Source organism: Eutrigla gurnardus, assembly GCF_963514095.1.
Source record: "Eutrigla gurnardus genome assembly, chromosome: 2".
In the NCBI taxonomy this organism is placed as follows: Eukaryota; Metazoa; Chordata; class Actinopteri; order Perciformes; family Triglidae; genus Eutrigla; species Eutrigla gurnardus.
Window position 1 is genome coordinate 20,143,604 of NC_139916.1, and position 18,047 is coordinate 20,161,650.

Sequence of the window (18,047 nt, forward strand, 5' to 3'; positions counted from 1 at the left end):
TCCTTCATGGGGAGTTGGGAAAAGCACACGTCTCCATATCAGGATGAATCTCTTACGTCTTGTGTATTTGTTGGCCGCGAGTCTGTTTTGGCGTGATTGTTTTGAGTGTGATTGATCACTTATGTGTAGTTGCACGGGCCTGCTGAGAGAAGGGGGATTGTTTGCGTATGCGTGTGCAGGCGAACGCGTTTATCCAGACCCCTGCTGAAGCAGAATCCGTGGAATGCAGAGGAATGCCATTTCTGGACTGGAGCTTGCTCTTATTACTAACAGGTGAGTTCTGCACTTTGCACTCTGAACATAACACATGGTTTACACTTTCACATCAAAGAAAACACTGACGCATGCAGGCTTTCTCTAACACACACGCTCACATTTCTACTCCCCATCGCAGTAACGGTGTTTCTCAGCAATGTAAGCACATAATGGGAGATGTCAGAAATGAAGCCATGTCACTCGTCCCCTGTCCATTAAAATATTTGTTTGCAAGTGAAGCGGGAGACAGATGGGGGTGCTTATGGACGCAAGCCAGATTGAACACCTGTAAGCAGGTAGGATGAAGTGCAGGAATGGGGTGTGTGTGTGTGTATGTGGGAGGGGGGACACAGTCGAGTGTAGCAAGGCAGCCAAAACTCATCGGCCTTACCTGTCTGTGCCTGTCCATGATGAATCAGAATTACCAGTCTTAACAATGTTACAGTATCACGATTGATCATCTAATGGCTCAGAAGTGTTTGACTGGTGTTGGTGAATGTCTGGCATGAAATATACGATTGGACATGCCACGTGTGCTGCATGACTGCAGCCTTATGCTGCTGTGGTTAAATTTTTTACTTAAAAGCAGTATAAAGATGATTTGCTCAATGCACTTAGATTTAGTTAGTTATGTATGCAAAAAAGCATCATTAGATTATTATTATTGCTGTATTCACATGTAAGAAGAATGTTTGACCTTGAAATGCTTTTGAGCAACTCGTGTGCAATGAGTTGGTCAGTGGATTCCCCCGAACACATTCAGAGGCCTTAATCAGATCTAGTTGTCACGAGTTAAATAACATGCTGCATTTCTAATGGCATCTGAAAACGGACCAGATCATCCCTCTGCTGAGCGTACTCTGTTTTCCATTGCATTGTCACTTTGTTCTCAGCGTTTCAATTTTAAAATCTAAAACACATATGTTTCCTAAAGCAAGGCCAGATTGCTAAATTAACGCCCGACGCCGTGTAATCTTCTTACATTAGTATATATTTGGGTCCGCCGTCTGGCCTACTTTGAAGGAAACATTTGAAACCTTCCCAACAGCTCTCACCCCCCCTCTCCCTCCTCCTCTACCCGTCCCCGGGAACGGCACAGCGGGACCCCTGTGTGGGGGCTGAACCGCGCCTAACCCCTGTTCCAGTACAGTTTTAGCAACAAAAGACAACAACTCGAAACGTGTGTTTTCCAGCGCAGTTTAACGAGGGGATCTAACTCCGGACGCGGAGAGAACAAAGGGGGAGGGACGGTCCGGGCTGATGGACTCGGGGATGAGATACCGCTCCTAAGTAAACCCATCTCCCCATCCTTCCCCGTCGGACGGACGGCTCCGTTTCTTTCCGGATGATGTAATTGTTTTATGACAGACTGGGCTCGGATGTATCTGCGCTGAAGACTTCACATTCCCCCTGATATCCGACGGCGAGCCGCATCCTCCGGTTTTAGGAGTCCCGGATCTCGGTGAAGGGACTCAGCGGGACGTTGGCTGTTCCCGGGGCTAGGTAGGTGAGCGCCGTAGGGTTCTCCGCCGCGACCGCTGTCTGGGGGCTCGTTACCCAGACAGTACGGTAACACCAGTTTAAAAGTCATTATTGTAGTTAGTGTAGTTCATCAGACGGCTACGTTTACGGTGACTTTACTCTCATCTGTTAGAGACACTTAAAACACACTTAAACACTTAAAACGACGGCTGAAACTTCTCGAAGAAATAGTTTTTTGAATCGAGGAAATGAAGAATAAACTAAGCTACACGTGTGATGGTGAATAAAAGCAAGCCAAAAAAGAAAGATTTGACATCTTTACAGCCCGTTTAACGGACGTTAACGTGAATTACGGCCCCCCTACTGTGGATTTAACCACGCAAACTACTTAAAGTAACGTCTTGAATAGGTAACTAACTCAGTCGTACACGTTACGCGTTCGTTACTGTAACGCACAATAGCTAAACGAGTGTATTTATTAGTGTGCAGCTGTGTTTTTATGTTTCTGTGTAGCTTTGTACAATTACAGCAGCAACAAACAAAACAAGAGGTCAAATTCCTGTTATGTGAAGGCTGCTCACACCTGGGCAATAAAGCTGATTCTGGTTACCACGCTCAAACAGTAAGAAAGTAGCCTGAAGTTTATATAAAAAATTTTTTTTTAAAAACCCATAAATATATATATATATAACATATATATATAAACTCATAAAAAAAAATTGGAAATGTTATTTCAGTCGATTATTCCTCCCCTTTAATAATACCAATTGGTATTATATCGAAAGCCTGATTAGTCACCTTTACAACGAGGTACAACTTGTTAGTTACCTTTACAACGAGGTACAACTTGTAAGGATCACGCATTCATGGAATGAGCAACGCAGCTAACCGTGTGAGTAGTGGCCAAAAAATGTGCCACTTTTGAGCTTCAAGTGCTGGCAGATGTATGCCAGTTATAGGTGTGTGACTGGGACCTGATCGGCACCTTATTGACAGCACTTGTGTGTTTGGGTCCTGTAACATTGTTGAGTTTGTGTGCGCCAAGCATAAACATGCCACGTTTGTCCCTTCAGGATAAGGCCCCTGCAATAGGGCAAGTGGAAGCTAGTGTTCCGGTACGCAGAGTGGCAGCATTATTTGGTGTCAGCCCTGGTATCATTTCCAAACTTAGGACCAAGGTCCGAGAGACTGGTGAAGTAGAAGACAGACCACGAAGTGGCCGTCCCAGGAGGACAACACCCCAAGAACACCGATTCCCCTTTGCCTGTAAATCTCTGGAGCTCTACGGTTCCTCAGTGAAGCAAGGGTGAGGAACCAGTCTTCTTGGGGTGTTGTCTTCCTGGGACTTTGGTCCTAAGTGTGTGTGTGTGTGTGTGTGTACAAACACACACACACACACACACACAGAGACAAAAGATAAGGAGAGCTCTCTTATAGACAATATTTCTTATAAGAAATATGGAAGTGCTGAAAAGTGTGTAAAGTTGTCTATGTGGGTGACTGCTAGACTTTTTTAGCTTTTTGTTTTATCAGTGCCAGGAGAAAAATATTTTGGAGGTTGTAAATGACGTGACTGATTGAGGCATATTTATTTATTTAAAGAATAGAGTGAAACTGTGCAGAGGACAGAATATTAGATTCAGGTGGTGGTGAGCAGCATACAGCTGACACTTTGAACCCTGCATCATGTAATTTCTCCCTACAGCTGGTACAATTGGTCAGACAATTACCAAGTTATCTCTTTTAGTCGTTCAAATGAGCCAAAAACATTTTCTGGAGGAAAATATGAAGTAAAGAAGACACAACTTGGGCATGAAGCTGCGGGTCGTGTTGCCAATCCGCATCTACAGGGATATGCAAAGTATTAATTGTAAAGCCAAGCCGGTAGACATCAGTAGAAAAAAAAAAACTAAAGTGTTTTTTTGGCCAGTCTTTTGAATGTGTGTTTTTGTGTGAGACTTGGTCAACGGAGCGGCAACGTGCTGTTGTTTTCCTTCCCTTTAGGTGCAGTCATGTGGCAGAGGATTCAGATTTGTTGGGCACTGTTTGCACTGTATTCAGCGGCACCGCCTGCACACATCAACCGCCTGGCGCTGTTCCCTGACAAGAGCGCCTGGTGCGAAGCCAAGAACATCACACAGATAGTCGGGCACACGGGATGTCAGCCTCGCTCTATTCAAAACAGGTCAGGATGAAGGCCCTCTCTGTCTCTCATTCTCTGTTTGGCAGTTTGTCTGCAGATACAAAAAAACTGAATTGGCTAAAGCAGAAACCTCCAGATGTCAATAAGTTGCATCCTCAGAGTTGTGCCTCGTTTACTTTGTGGGACACGTTTGGCACTAACTGTACTTCACCTTAAAGTACCACATTGTAATGAGTTTGCATGTTATATTCAGTTTACACATATATCTTCTTTTTATTACCAACCATGATTTTAAAAACACAACAGTATTTTAGATGTTTGTATTAGTTAGTTGTCAAAATCAACTTGTAGAAACTTGATATAGCTAATCTGTCCATTAGAAATAATTAATTATTACTACATTGAATAACATTAAATATTCTTCATGAAACTGAAGGCTTTGCAGCTGGTGATACGTATGTTTCTTATTGTGAACTAATCCCATGAAAAGTGTTAGTTACTCCCTCTAACATATAGCTAAAACAACTGGAAACTGTAGCCAATAAAACACAAACGGGAGAAAATAGTGCATTTATTGGGGATTGTTCTCAGCCTCTGATTTGTTGCTCTAAGTATTTATAGCATCAGGCCTTTATTCATGTTAATGAACAACACGACATTGTGGCTCAGTGATGTGTTTTTAATAGTTGAAGCAATATTCTATTTCTGGCTTTGGTGACAAAAAAATCCCTTCATTGTTTGTTCTTTTCTTTTAACCAGACGATCTGCAGTCAAATGGACAAAACATGCAAATGTAACACTGTGACCCTTGCAAGCAATTTCCATACTGCCTTCAAGTTACTTGCAACAGTTCATTAGTTATTCTAGTAACGCAGGAAATAATGAAATGTGTTCTTCCCCAAACTGCATTCCCCACAATGACATGTACAAGTTTTGCACACCACTTCCCTGTGTTGAACAGTATTTGGTAAATGACACGTTCTTATCTTAATCATTTTACTGAGACGTTGATTCACCTGAAATCTCTGAAGTCTCCATTTTGTGATTTCTGTGTTTGGCCTGAGGCTAGCAGACATCCACAGCTCTCGCTCACACGGACATAAATGCTCTGGCTGTGCAGTTGAATCATGCAATAACTGTACTCTGCCCTCCTCACAGAGCTTGCCTGGGTCAGTGTTTCAGCTACAGCGTCCCTAACACGTTCCCACAGTCGACGGAGTCCCTGGTGCACTGTGACTCCTGCATGCCTGCCCAGACACAGTGGGAAGTGGTAAGATTTATAGCACATTAGCTCATGTAGCGAGCGCACACAAACCCTGACTTGTCAAACTCGCACACAAAACCGCAGGTTTCCAACATGAAAGAATCCCCGTTCACTGGAGAAACACAGAGCAGAAGAAAAACAGGAATGGAGATTTTTAATAGATTTTTGACACAAGCTCTGCAGTTCCCTGTGAACAATAACGTTGTATTTTATATTCCTCTAAAGTCCATTGTCCCCGTTAGCCAGAATGAATCCAGTCTTTCGCCAACAAAGGCTTTGTAGTGAGGTGTATGTAGTTTGGAAAGCTGCCAGAGGCTTGGTGGGACCACAGGTGAGGTCGCCTCATGTTTCAGTGGAAAAATATTGTAACTCTTAGAGTGCAGTGCAGTTACCTGATGGATTCATTAATATTCATACTGTTTTTGTTGCTTGAGAAAAATCCAGAGAGAGTGCACTCACAGTATCAGCTTACTTTCTAATTATCTGGAACTGGATGTTTATGTCTGTGGTTATGATTGTTGTTGCAGGACTTTAAACAAAATTTAGTTTGAAACAAAACAAAGTCAGCTCTCATGAAAGAGGACACTGCTCTGTGCTGGTTTGGCACTTGGTGGTAGATCTTGATAAAACTGCTGAATGATCATTTTCAATGGATAATGGAAACAGTGAGAGGAAGTTGCGTGAGGTCTAGGGAGCCAGAAGAGCGTGTGCAACATGGAGGCTTACGGGGTGGCTTATGTGTTTAGTGTTTATTTTATTCCATAGACAATATAATCACGGTGCAATAATATTATTAGCATGAAGATACAACAGCTTTTAACAAAACAATAACACAACCCTAAGGAGTAAGGATTTAACCAAAAACACAGTCACAAATCATCCACCCATACAGTATATATAGTATGTTCAGATTGTAACAATCTGATTTCCTTGGAAGGAAATGTATTTAAAAAAAAAAAAATGGAAACAAATGGAAAATAAACAAACAAAAATGTCCCGGGCGTTTAGATTTTGAATTTGATTTTTAAAGTGCATCATTTTGTTCTCTTGTCTTTATTGTTTTATTTTCTTTGTTTTGTAGGGCGGGAAAGAAAGTACCGGTATTGTTAGCATTGTCAGCACTAACTTCAATTGGCCAAATATAGCATTCAGTTTGTTCACTAGGAATCTCTCTCTCTCTCTCTCTCTCTCTCTCTCTCTCTCTCTCTCTCTCTCTCTCTCTCTCTCTCTCTCTTCCTCCCCTGTATGTATTTATATCTGTTTAATTGCATGTCTGTATGTGTGTGTGCATGAACAGGTGACTCTGGAGTGCCCAGGCAATGAAGAGTCTCCTCACGTGGACAAGCTGGTGGAGAGGATCTTCCACTGTAGCTGCCAGTCCTGCAGTAAGGAGGGTGGCCAGGAGGGGGCGGTGATGCAGCTATACCCAGCAGACAACGTCCTGGACCCTCCGTCTTTATCTGACGCGCTCAGCGACGCTCAGTCTCACCCTCTGCCCCCTTCAGACACACACTCTAATAAGCATGCTCACCCACACACAGATCATCACACACTACCGCACACATCGAACGGAGGGTAGGTACAACTCTTTGTGTCACCTGTCTTCTGCACTCTCTTCTTTCCACACCGCATCCTTTTTACCAATCTGTAGTATTTTAAAAGCACTTTGAAAATACGGCTTCACTTTGTGTCAAACGTTTCTCTAAAAGGTACACATGCACACACACACACACACACACACACACACACACACACACACACACACACACACACACACACACACACACACTCACAAAGTCATGCTATCAGATTACACTATTGTATATAAACTCGTACAAACACACCAGCCTATGCATATGTGTGCATCCAGACATGACTAAAGTCTGTTAATAAGCTGTAGTCTTATTAATATTTATCCGCTTTTATGCAATAAATTCTATTGTTGTGATAACTGCCCTTTTGATTCATTCGTAGTGCCCGTTAGCACTCCCCTTTCCTGTCACAGTGAGCATCACAATAAATGGAGTCAGACAAAGTGTTTTTGTGTTGAATCAAAGAAACACCAGCTTCTTTTCATTGTTTCTTAAAAAATAAGTTGTTATCATGGTATTGCTGCTGTGTAAGTTTGGGCCCTAGCACATTATTATTCTCTGAATAAAACAACAGTTGTGGACAAACGTTTTATAGGTATGGGTGCCGCTTGGAGTACAGAAGAGATGCATGATGGGAAGAGTCCCTTCTGTTTTGCTGCTTTATTGACCTGAATATGAACTCATTGTGCCACAGCCACAGATATACTCATTTTAACAGAGTTCAAAGTTTTCGTCGGTGAGCCACTGGACTGAGATCAATTACCATGGCAACCTGGCGGATGCTTCTCAGTAAATAGATGGTGAGTGACATCGTGGTGGCTCAAGGCAGAGCACAACAGAATCACAGAGGGCTATATGAAGAAACACGTGGATGTTCAGTTCAAAAGGAAGAGTTCACCCCAAAATCAAAAATACATATTTTCCTCTTACCTGTAGTGGTATTTATCTATCAAGAGTGTTTTGGTGTGATATTATTACAGGCCGAGTGACAGTCCCATCATCAAGAAGTGATGGCAGACATCAGCTGATATCTCCAAACCAAAACTCACAGCAAAACAATAGGGATCAATAAAAGCTCTTCAGGGAACAAATGATGTATTTTTTATTTGGGGACAAACTGCCCCTTTAAGGCTAAACTTGAGTCCATGAAGAAATCATAGGAGGAGCATTGTTTGAAGTTCAGAGAGAGTCCAGCAGATGTCAGCAGATGTTACAGGTGGAGTCGATGGGGGTTATGTTTACTGTCAGCCTCCTTCTTAACTTACTTTTTTTAAACTCCGGACACCAAACGCACCATGCAATGTCTTACCCACTGTTTCTTGACAGCATCTTTCCCCTTCCTTCATCAATCATTCCCACATCTCTATATCTCCGTCCAGGCAGTATCTTTTCTTCTATTTCTCGTCAGCTATGTCCCATATCAGCTCATCTCTCCTCCCCTGTTCTGTGTAATTAAATTTGCACAGCGAAAGGTTGACTGTCTGTCTGTGCTGCAAAACAAATCGATCACCTCGCTTATCTGCTGGCCACACAGCTGCCGATGCTCTGAAGATGGGTGAGGGACAAACTCAGAGGGACACTTCTGAAGATATCACAGCTTATTGTCATACATTTACTTACAGGCTTTGATTTACGCACACACACACACACACACACACTTTTTTGTGCTCTGAATTTCTTATGCACACAGCAGGCCTTGATGCTTGTCATCTTTCACCTGCTACAAAATAATATTCCCAATTTTCTTCTTCATAATACATTCTATATATTTTCTGACACAGTTTTATTCTTCTCCTTTACATTTTGATTAAACTAATGTTCTTGTAACGTTATCAGATTATCTGAATGACCTGAAATACACTTACTTATGCCTCTTGATTGGACAGATAACGAGATGAACATGTCTAGGCTATGGGCAGTCGTTGTAATAATTTAGTACGCCATATATTTGTTATTGTTTAAACAATCAAAGGAACATACTAACAAAAAAAATTCTCAATCCCAGTTTGTCAAATCCAGACTCTTAGTCAGTGGCTTTAACCACTAGTTGATGATGATGCGACTCATGTCACATAACTAAATGTCAACATTTACTTTAAGTTTCGCACAGGACACAAACAGTGGTCTCCTGGATGAAAGTCCTGTGTTGTTTTTAACCTGTCTACCTCCCCTTAGACCTGCCCTGTGTGGACTAACTCGCTCTCTACACTCCCAGTTGGCAACTTAATAATAACACAAGTGGCTTTACACTTGTTGAAAGTTCAGTATCAGACGCTGAGGTTTTAGGTTAACCAGGTCGACTACACCAACATTAGCTCTATTGTTAAAAAAATAAAGCGTAATATCAGGCTGAACTGTGATGTCACACTGTACTAACCCTGGATAATACATCACTGCAGCAAGGTGAGAAAAACAAGATGTTTCACTCCTGTTAAATTGCTAACAAGCTGTCCAGATGTGTCTTTTATAAACCATTCAGTGCATATTTGAGGACTTATCAAATAAAGCTTGAAGAAATAGCAGTACCATTATCTAATTAAATATACTTTATTAAGTGGTATCTAATTACTTTTAAATACAAGTTGCAAGCCATTAATAAGAACAACACCTGTTGCCAAGTTGGAAAAAAAAAATTTCTTTGGTTGGTGCTTATCTTTTCTATTTGATAACATAATTGTTGTGAGACCGCGTGAGCGCGCATTTAACGATAGTGCGCGCGGCCCGGAGTCGCTCGCTCCCACACGCTCCCAGGCTCCTCGCGCAGCGTCACTGAAGCAGCGGGGTCGGCTCACAGGTGCTTCTCTCCGCCGCAGAGGCATTACTTTTATTTTGTAGGGACATTAACGGCTCCGCGTGGATCAGCGGTGGAAGAACTGGAGCACGAACCCACCGGAGGATTAGCAGGATTTGTACTTGGAGGTAGGCAACAACATTGTTATTCATCACATCGTGTATATCATACGATAGGCTACATGGGACTTCTCTGTGCATTAAAGCCTGTGACACCTTTAACAGTTCACCGGAAGAAAAGCAGAGCGGCCAAGTGTAAACTAAGATATAAACAGAAGCTACCCGCTCAAACAGCATGTTTTAGGTGTGTTGAAACTGCTCTGAGAGCAGCAGAACGTGTGTCCCGCGTCCCGTCCGGCGTGATGCTCCTGGTCTGTGTCCGCATCAGTTTAACAGACCGTATTGACATACAGTCCGAGTATTAGTGTTACATCTCTAATCGATGGGATCGACCTGATGGAGCTATGGGAGGACGTGTGTGTGTGTGTGTGTGTGTGGGGGGGGTCTCCTCATTGTCATAGTCTAATGAGTTATTGGCTGCCTGGAAAAAAAGCACAGGACAATGAGGGGACAGGGCTCAGTCTATTCTAATTTAAGGTTTTAAAATTCAACATGCATAGAAGAAAATCCCCCCAACCTCATGAATGCAATGCAGATTTTCATGATATACAACATTTACATCAGTGTTTTTGATCTCTTCTGTTACATCTCTTTTGTATCCATTAAAAAAAAAACATGAACATGTCACACGTATCAGTAATTGCAGTCTGAATCAGAACATTTCACCCTGCAGTCTGCTTTTAACAGACCCCCTCTTTGTCCGTCCGTCTTCTGCCTCAGGATGTGTGGTATGGACGTGGACCTGGACGACGGTGGTTCGGCCGAGGAGGAGAAAGAGGAGGAGTTCTGGATCGGGGAGGGTGTGAAGATGCTGCCCCCTCCCGTGGCCCACAGCGGGGGCAGTGTGTGGGGCGGCCGCAGGGGCAGGTTCGGCTGCGTGGCCTGCGGGGCCGCCCTCATCCTGTGGAACCTGTGTGTGGTCTTAGCCAGCACTCTGCTTCTGGCTCTGGTCTTCTCTGTGGTGCTGCTGCCCGCAATGCTGCTGCTGTATGCTGGCTTCCTCTGCCACTCCAGGGTGAGATATTACTGTTGTTTATTCTCTTTGCAGCAAGATCAGCAGTTGAGAGGAAAACACTACTGATGTTCGCGTTGACCACTGATGCACGGATGCGATTTGAGCTACACAATTCAAAATTGTGAAGTTGCATCCGAGCCAATCCTGTCTCTGGATGATTAGTCGGAGGACACTGGGCTGTGGTGGACACTGATTCACTGGCACCAGCTCCGGACTGTAATATCAGGTGCAGGATTGTGTTTACTATGGCAGTAACACTGTGGTTTTGTGTTTTGGCAATGCAAAATAATGGGATAAAGGGCAGTGTGCAATTTTATGCCGCAAATAAGGATTTTTGCCTCTTTATAATAAGAAAACGTAACATCCTGTACATTTGTAGGATACAGTGTGAATGAATGTACTACTACATTTAAAACAATGTTAATAATCTAGAAAAACAACAATACTTGGTTTCCCTGCAGCTGTCCAATTCTCACCAAATATCTACAACATTGATTATTTCCCCATCTTTATGGATGATTGATCAATAATCTTCAAACGTTTAGATTTGGTTGCCCATGGAAACCCTATAAACGAATAATCACCATGCTGGACATGTCCTTAAAAGCCCCATAATGGTCCAGGCATTGTTCTCATACACGTACCAGGTTGTGACCTCTGTTGCTCTTGCTCTTTCACCTCTTTCCTTTTTCACCTTTTTCCTGTCTATTTAAATTTTCCGTTACCAATCCTGCAAAGTAGTAACTTTTGTTTGTTTGTTAAATTAAAGCTGCTATAGTCCATTTTCACAATAACAATGGATCAAATGACTATATAAAGCAGGAAATGTCTCTTATATTGACAAACCCACAGATAATTATCAGCAATTTACGGCTTCCATCCACAGTAATCAGCTGTATGCACTATGCACTATGCTGACTCCCACTATACCCAGCACCAAATGACAGACACAGTGAGTGACGAGCTGGTGGACATCGTGGAGAACTTATCTAAAAAGCCAGATGTTTTTCTCAGATGTTGATGGAGACCAAAGCAGAGCAAAAAAAAACAGCTGCTCCATAACAGCTGGATGTCTGATGAAGCAACCTTTTGCAACATATGAACTCAGAATGTGACGATATGTCAGTGTGGTGTTTACAGTTTGATTCTGCTGCCCTCAAGTGGCTTAAAAATATTTAGTGCAACTTAAAAATATAGCGCACCTCTGTGCAAACCTGACAGCATTTTTATAAATCATTAACAAGTAGGAATCTGCACTCCCTTCTTGGATTTAACTGGAAGTTCAGGCAAGTAACCTCATGTCATTTACAGAAAGTATTATCTATCATTGGCTGGCAACCAATGAGTCTTATTGGAGATCACAGCCGTAAGGGATCTACTATTGACATCATCTCCACAAAGGTGTTCAGGAGAAGGGTGCAGCTAATGTTTTTTGTTTTTGTTTTGTGAGTCACATGAAAAGCAGACAGATCATCAGTGAAATAAGGCGAGCCAACATCATGCTGAATCATGCCATGAAGCTCTACAGCTCTGTCCTTGGTCGTCGGTGGGTCCACGTCCCACCTTTGACACAGTTGGTTGCCTCTGTGTTTCTGAAAGCTCACATCTCAGACCGAACAGACAAATTGAGAATGTGCAAAGCGTGCGCGTGCAACACGACTAGTCGTGATTAGGACCAGAACAAATGTCAGCTCAGAGCGAACGATTACAGACGATGTCAGTCAGTGGCGACAGCCTGAACGCAGAGAGGCGGCCCCACTGAGGAGACAAGACTGATTTGGTGCCAGCACCAGCTGTGCAGACACGCTGACAGCACGACGAGGAGGAAAATGTACTCAGAGAAAGCACAGTGTGCACTTGACAGTGTGTGTGTGTGTGCGCGTGCACGTGCGCGTGTGCAGTATGAGTGTGTTAACCACTGCTGTTGCCAGGGTGCATTTGTTGAAGGCGAAGCTCCTATTGAAATAGCTTACAATAGGAGACCGTTTAGAAAAGGGCTTGGGACTTATTTCAATTATTTTGAGTGTGTCTGAGACAATGTACTTGTACTTTATATTTTGTTATGTGTGTGTGTGTGTGTGTGTGTGTGTGTGTGTGTATAACTTTGTATGTTGTTGTAAGAATGTAAGCGAGTACTTCTGCAGCTGCCCGTTTTACATATTTCTTTAGTTTGCATCTCTTTCTCTCTGGCCAACCTCCTCCCTCTCGCTCACCCTTAGGTGATTGACAGCTTGGAGGGTTGGTGACGGCGACTGAGCCATGTCTTATCTGAACTGTAGAGGGATGCTGGGAGACACTGTCACAGCTCACTACCCAAACCGTCCCACTTCTTCACTCTGAGCATATGCAAACACACACATGCACATACTACTACTACCACCTCTGTGTTTCTCTTAACAGGTTCTTGATGCCCCCTCTGCCATTTGCCATTACCTTGACGACAACAGCTGCTCCGCCCTCATCATTCTGGGTTTCGTGATGATGTCACCGCTTGTGGTCGTGGCGGCCGCCATCTTCTGCAGGCTGCTCCGAAGGTTTCGACTCCTGCTTCTCATTCAGCCGATCACGCGCGCCTTGTACCGAGGGCGGCTGGTGGACTGGGCGGGCAGCGTCCACGCCTGGGTCTGATCGAGGACGCTCGTGGCACTGAGGGTCGGGTATGCCAACAGTCAGGTGGAGCAGAAAGTTAGTTTAAATTCATCCAAAGAGACAGGCGCTAGACAAAATAACAGAAACACCTAACGATATCATCAATACTATAGACTATTGGCTATGTTGTCTCAACTAGCCGAGATGCTCTTAATGTTTTAAGGACAGAGTAGTAGCAGCACCGTATCCAGCTCTCCTAATACATCCATGGAGTTTACATTTTTTTGGCATTTACATGGCATATCGAAAGGTGTCTCATTATTGTGTCTACCTAAATAAACTCACATACAAAGATCCCAACTCATATTCTACACTCCTTTGATGCAAAGTAACAAAATGCATCTTTGGCCAGTCCAGGAAAAATTGCTACTCAAATACATTTTGTAAAATTTAGGATAAATGAAGGATAAATATCAGATTTTCATATCATCAGGCCTTTAACACAAGCAAAATAATTGTCGTTTAGTGTTCAATTAGATTTTGTGTAAAAAAGTAATATTTTTGTGGGATTTCTCAGAAATACATTGCCGTGAAGTTGTTTGCTGTTGTACTTTAGATAGCAAAAAGTCAAAACATAATTCCAAACAATAGATTTGATGTTTTGAGTTTAATTTTGTCCAGTATGTTGGGCTTCAAATACCCTTAAAAATGGGGGAATAATGTAACATTAAAAAAAAACAGCATACAAGGACTTTAATAAGTGGGATGTGAATTAAATGGTGTTTGTTTATCTGATGTAGCATCATTAACAGTCATGTCTTGTTAGAGGGAGGTTCTCATTGTGGCATAATAACATACACCCTTCATTATAAAAACAAATAAGTTGCACAATGAAGTAATGGCTGTGCGGTGGAAGCCAGGTGTTAAAGTGTGGATTTAAATCATCAGACCCAGAGCTCATTCTGCTGCCTCTCTTTTTACTGGTCATTTAAATTCATCATCGACACACATCCTTTTTTATCTGCGTGTCCATGCTCCATAAAACATGCTCAGATATGAGGTTTCATTTCTCAGACGAAAGCCTTGAATCATATTTCGTGAGGAGCAGTTATTAGCTTGTCCTCTGCCAATGTTGTACTGAAATGTATTTATTTTCTAATTAAACCTATTTATTTGCGTGTTTATGTCAGTCCTTTTATTGATGCTTCAGTGTACGTTAATTGTTTGTTTACAGTAATGAAGCCCTGTTAGTTCCAGTAAGAGAACATAGGAAGGAAATGTTGTTTTTATTTTTGCCTAGTTGTATGCTCGTAAACATCGCACCATAAATAATGTTTTGGACATCATTTATTTATTGTGTAGGATTTTCATTTCAGTATTATCAAGAAAACAGCAGCACATTGTCATGTTCAGACCTTACAACAATAAAAAGAGGGCTTTTTTTCCAGTGTTTGTGACCTTTGTGTCCAGTGAGTGATTATTTAATATTCACTCACAGAAACATATACGTGCATAACACATAAAGCACAGTAAATGGGTTATTACGGCCTCAGTTTATGTTGTACTGTTTCCATTTGTGCAGTAAAAAGACGAAATAAAGTAATGGGTCCACATCAGCTGAACACTGACCGCCCATCATGCAGTAATACTGGTCAGGGTCACTTTGTTGTGTCTCCTCACTGGGTGACTCATCATTAAGCCTTAAAGTCAGCTTCTGCATGTATACTGATTACGGCAAAGTGTCTGAAAATGTGTCTGAGCTTTATTGTGCTTCCCCGAGGCAGAGAGACTAAACTGGATTTTTTTTTGTTAAAAGAAGGAAATTGGCTTATCGTGCGGGTCAGTCACTTGTAGCATTGTTCTCTGTTGTTAAGTGGTTAACAATTAGAATAGATGGCAGCTTATAGGGGAGGAAATTGCAGCAGGGTGGACCACACTCTGAGCCCTGAAAGTGAGTGCTGGGTTGCTGCTATATTAATGCCTTTAAAACGGCATTTTAATAAAGCCCCTTTAAACCATAATTACAGATTACAAAATCCCTTGAAAATACTCCAAATTTACCTTTCATTAATTTCACCAGTTCATCATTATTTATTAGTTATGAGTCATTTAGTCTAATATTCAGCATTTGAACCATGGACTCTTTCCACTTGTTTCCACAGTGTGAGTGTAGTAGCAGAAACGAAACAAATCAAGTCAGACCACCAGATTCTATGCAATTCATATATATATATATATGAATATATATATATATATATATATAGTACATTCTACTGAAACCATGTGACATAAAGTCAAGCCCATTGGAAAACATGTTATCATTCAGAACAATACCAGTTTTAGGACTTAGTTAGCCTAAATACGAAATGTACAGTTAAAATAGAGTTAATTGCAGTGTAAATAATATGTAGACTCCACATACTAACACATTTGTGAGGATGTTGATAGGCACACCGATGATTTGAGCTGAATGCTATCAGTATGCTCACTATCACGATGCCACCATGCTGATGTTAAACCATCATCGTCTTTGTTTAGCATGATAACATGCCAAGAATGTGCAGCTGAGACTGATAAGAACACATTAGTTTTGCAGGTCGTAAACCGAAATATTGGAAAGATTAGAATCCCGACTTGATGATATAATAATATAATAATAAACTGTATTCGTATAGCAACTTAAAATAAAAACTAAAAATGAAATTAAATGAACAGATAATAGGGTAAAAAAATCTATATAAAAATAAAAGACAACATCTCATAAAAGCAAGTCTATAAAAATGTGTTTTACTGATAGCTAGATCAAAAGTTACATAAATCCATTCAGCAGTTGAGTTATTTCACTCAAAACCACAAATTCGTTTTTATTTAACCTTTATTAAATCAAACCAGGAAACCTAAAATGTGGTGATAGGTTGCATTTGAAAACATCAACAGTTTTTATTATGTCTGCATTCAGAACAAGTTTTAACATACACAAGGTACGTTGTACAGTTTTAAAAGCAAGTTGTAGCAAACAGAGAGCCTGGTTCAGTGTAGATTCAAAGCAGTATATTACAGTGTCTTCAGCATACAATTGGAAATTGGCATTGGAAACATTTTGACCCAGACATAAATAATTAATTATACAGGTCAGACTTCCAATCCATGGGGCACGCACTTTGTAACAGTAAGGGAGCTGGAAGTGAAACTTTCCATCCACACACACTGAGATCTGCCTGACAGATCATTTTCAAACCAAATTAGACTACTTATACAACTAAAACCTGATTGAAAATCTGATAAAATATTGTTAATAGATGACAATTTGGAGATTAGCCTATGATTGTTTAATACAGTAGGGTCAGGCCCTTTCAACAAGGGAAGAACAAAAGCACATGCATGCAAGGGGGAATTTTGTTTGTGCTAGCGAGGGATTAAAAAGATGTGTCAAAGGCGGTGCGATCAAATATCAGCTGCTCGCTTTAAAAAGTAAGGCTCCAAGTTATCAGGGCCTGCTGATTATCTCATTTCTAGGATTGTAAGGGCTTTGTGCACCTCTGAGACTGTAACTGGATTAAAATGAATCAATTGACTATTATGACTATCAGAGAAAGCAGTAAGGGAATTTTCACGAGTAGCATTAGAAGAATCAAGCAAGGAACCAAAGGCAATGAAATGCTCATTAATGCACCCAGCATTTCGGCTTCATCAGAAATGTTATGACAGTCCTTAATAATGCAAGAGGGAATCTCTATAGTATTATTAGCTCCAGCTAAGGATTTTATAGTCTTCCAAAATGTTAAGGGATTGTTTAGTTTGATTGAGGAAATTATCAGCATTGGCTTTTGTAATTGCAACCTTGTGCATTTGTCTGAAAAGCTGTCAGCTATTTCGATCTGGGCCAAAGTGATCAGCCAACGGAATCAGTGAAGCTGATCTAGTCTAATTCCAAATATGAAGGTATTCTTCTTTTATACTACCTCACTGACTCTTTAAACTTAAATCCATCAGTGTGAAGGCCCTCACACTACTCTCACAAGAGTCATCTAAATGTGGATATTCACAGTTTTTTCCCCCAAAGTTGACTCTGTAATGGAAGCTTTCATCTCCCTGAGTGCTGCTTTTGAAATGAGAGTCTATTAGACAATATTTTAAAACAGACGTGAGGAGAATGTATGTGGTTTTTCAGGTTGTCTTTGGTTACATAGTGATCTATACAATACTATACTATACTATACTATACTATGCTATGCTATACTAGACTATACTATACTATACTATGCTATGCTATACTATACTATACTATACTATACTATGCTATGCTATACTATACTAGACTATACTATACTATACTATGCTATGCTATGCTATACTATACTATACTATACTATACTATGCTATGCTATGCTATACTATACTATGCTATGCTATGCTATGCTATACTATACTAGACTATACTATACTATACTATGCTATGCTATACTATACTATACTATGCTATGCTATGCTATACTATACTATAGGCTACTATACTATACTATGCTATGCTATGCTATACTATACTATGCTATGCTATACTATACTTTACTATACTATACTATACTATACTATACTACACTATACTATGCTATGCTATGCTATGCTATACTTTACTATACTATACTATATACTATGACTCTCTCAAGGACTTCCATCTCAGGTAAAAATGGACATTTGTTGTGCTTATGGTTATTACTTTAATGTATAGTTTGATCAAACTTTGATGTATGTCCAGGAGCAGCCTGGTCCAGGACAACTTGGATATTTCAGGTATTC

At 41.1% G+C, this 18,047-nt stretch overlaps 2 protein-coding genes across 3 annotated transcripts; both read left to right on the forward strand.

Annotated features, from left to right (window-relative positions):
- Positions 1–150: 150 nt before the first annotated feature.
- nbl1 (NBL1, DAN family BMP antagonist) lies at positions 151–7,095 on the forward strand. Of its 2 annotated transcripts, none has more exons than XM_084034239.1 (4): positions 151–273; positions 3,742–3,922; positions 5,039–5,150; positions 6,442–7,095. In XM_084034239.1, exons 1-4 carry the CDS (start codon positions 168–170, stop codon positions 6,721–6,723), a joined length of 681 nt encoding a protein of 226 aa, XP_083890365.1. In that variant the 5' UTR covers positions 151–167; the 3' UTR covers positions 6,724–7,095. The 2 variants fall into 2 exon arrangements, with proteins under 2 accessions (XP_083890365.1, XP_083890366.1); XM_084034240.1 differs by lacking the exon at positions 151–273 and adding an exon at positions 1,385–1,758.
- Positions 7,096–9,499: 2,404 nt separating this feature from the next.
- tmem88bl (transmembrane protein 88b-like) lies at positions 9,500–14,433 on the forward strand. Its single transcript, XM_084034273.1, has 3 exons — positions 9,500–9,655; positions 10,367–10,661; positions 13,062–14,433. Exons 2-3 carry the CDS (start codon positions 10,368–10,370, stop codon positions 13,287–13,289), a joined length of 522 nt encoding a protein of 173 aa, XP_083890399.1. The 5' UTR covers positions 9,500–9,655; position 10,367; the 3' UTR covers positions 13,290–14,433.
- The last annotated feature ends 3,614 nt before the right edge of the window (positions 14,434–18,047 follow it).

Excerpts from the sequence above, each read along its gene's own strand:
- nbl1 (XM_084034239.1), top strand. The coding sequence starts at position 168 with ATGCGTGTGCAGGCGAACGCGTTTATCCAGACCCCTGCTGAAGCAGAA. Across the intron at positions 274-3,741 it reads CTTGCTCTTATTACTAACAG|GTGCAGTCATGTGGCAGAGG; the intron begins GTGAGTTCTGCA and ends CCTTCCCTTTAG. Across the intron at positions 5,151-6,441 it reads CCCAGACACAGTGGGAAGTG|GTGACTCTGGAGTGCCCAGG; the intron begins GTAAGATTTATA and ends GTGCATGAACAG.
- tmem88bl (XM_084034273.1), top strand. The coding sequence starts at position 10,368 with ATGTGTGGTATGGACGTGGACCTGGACGACGGTGGTTCGGCCGAGGAG. Across the intron at positions 10,662-13,061 it reads GCTTCCTCTGCCACTCCAGG|GTTCTTGATGCCCCCTCTGC; the intron begins GTGAGATATTAC and ends TTCTCTTAACAG.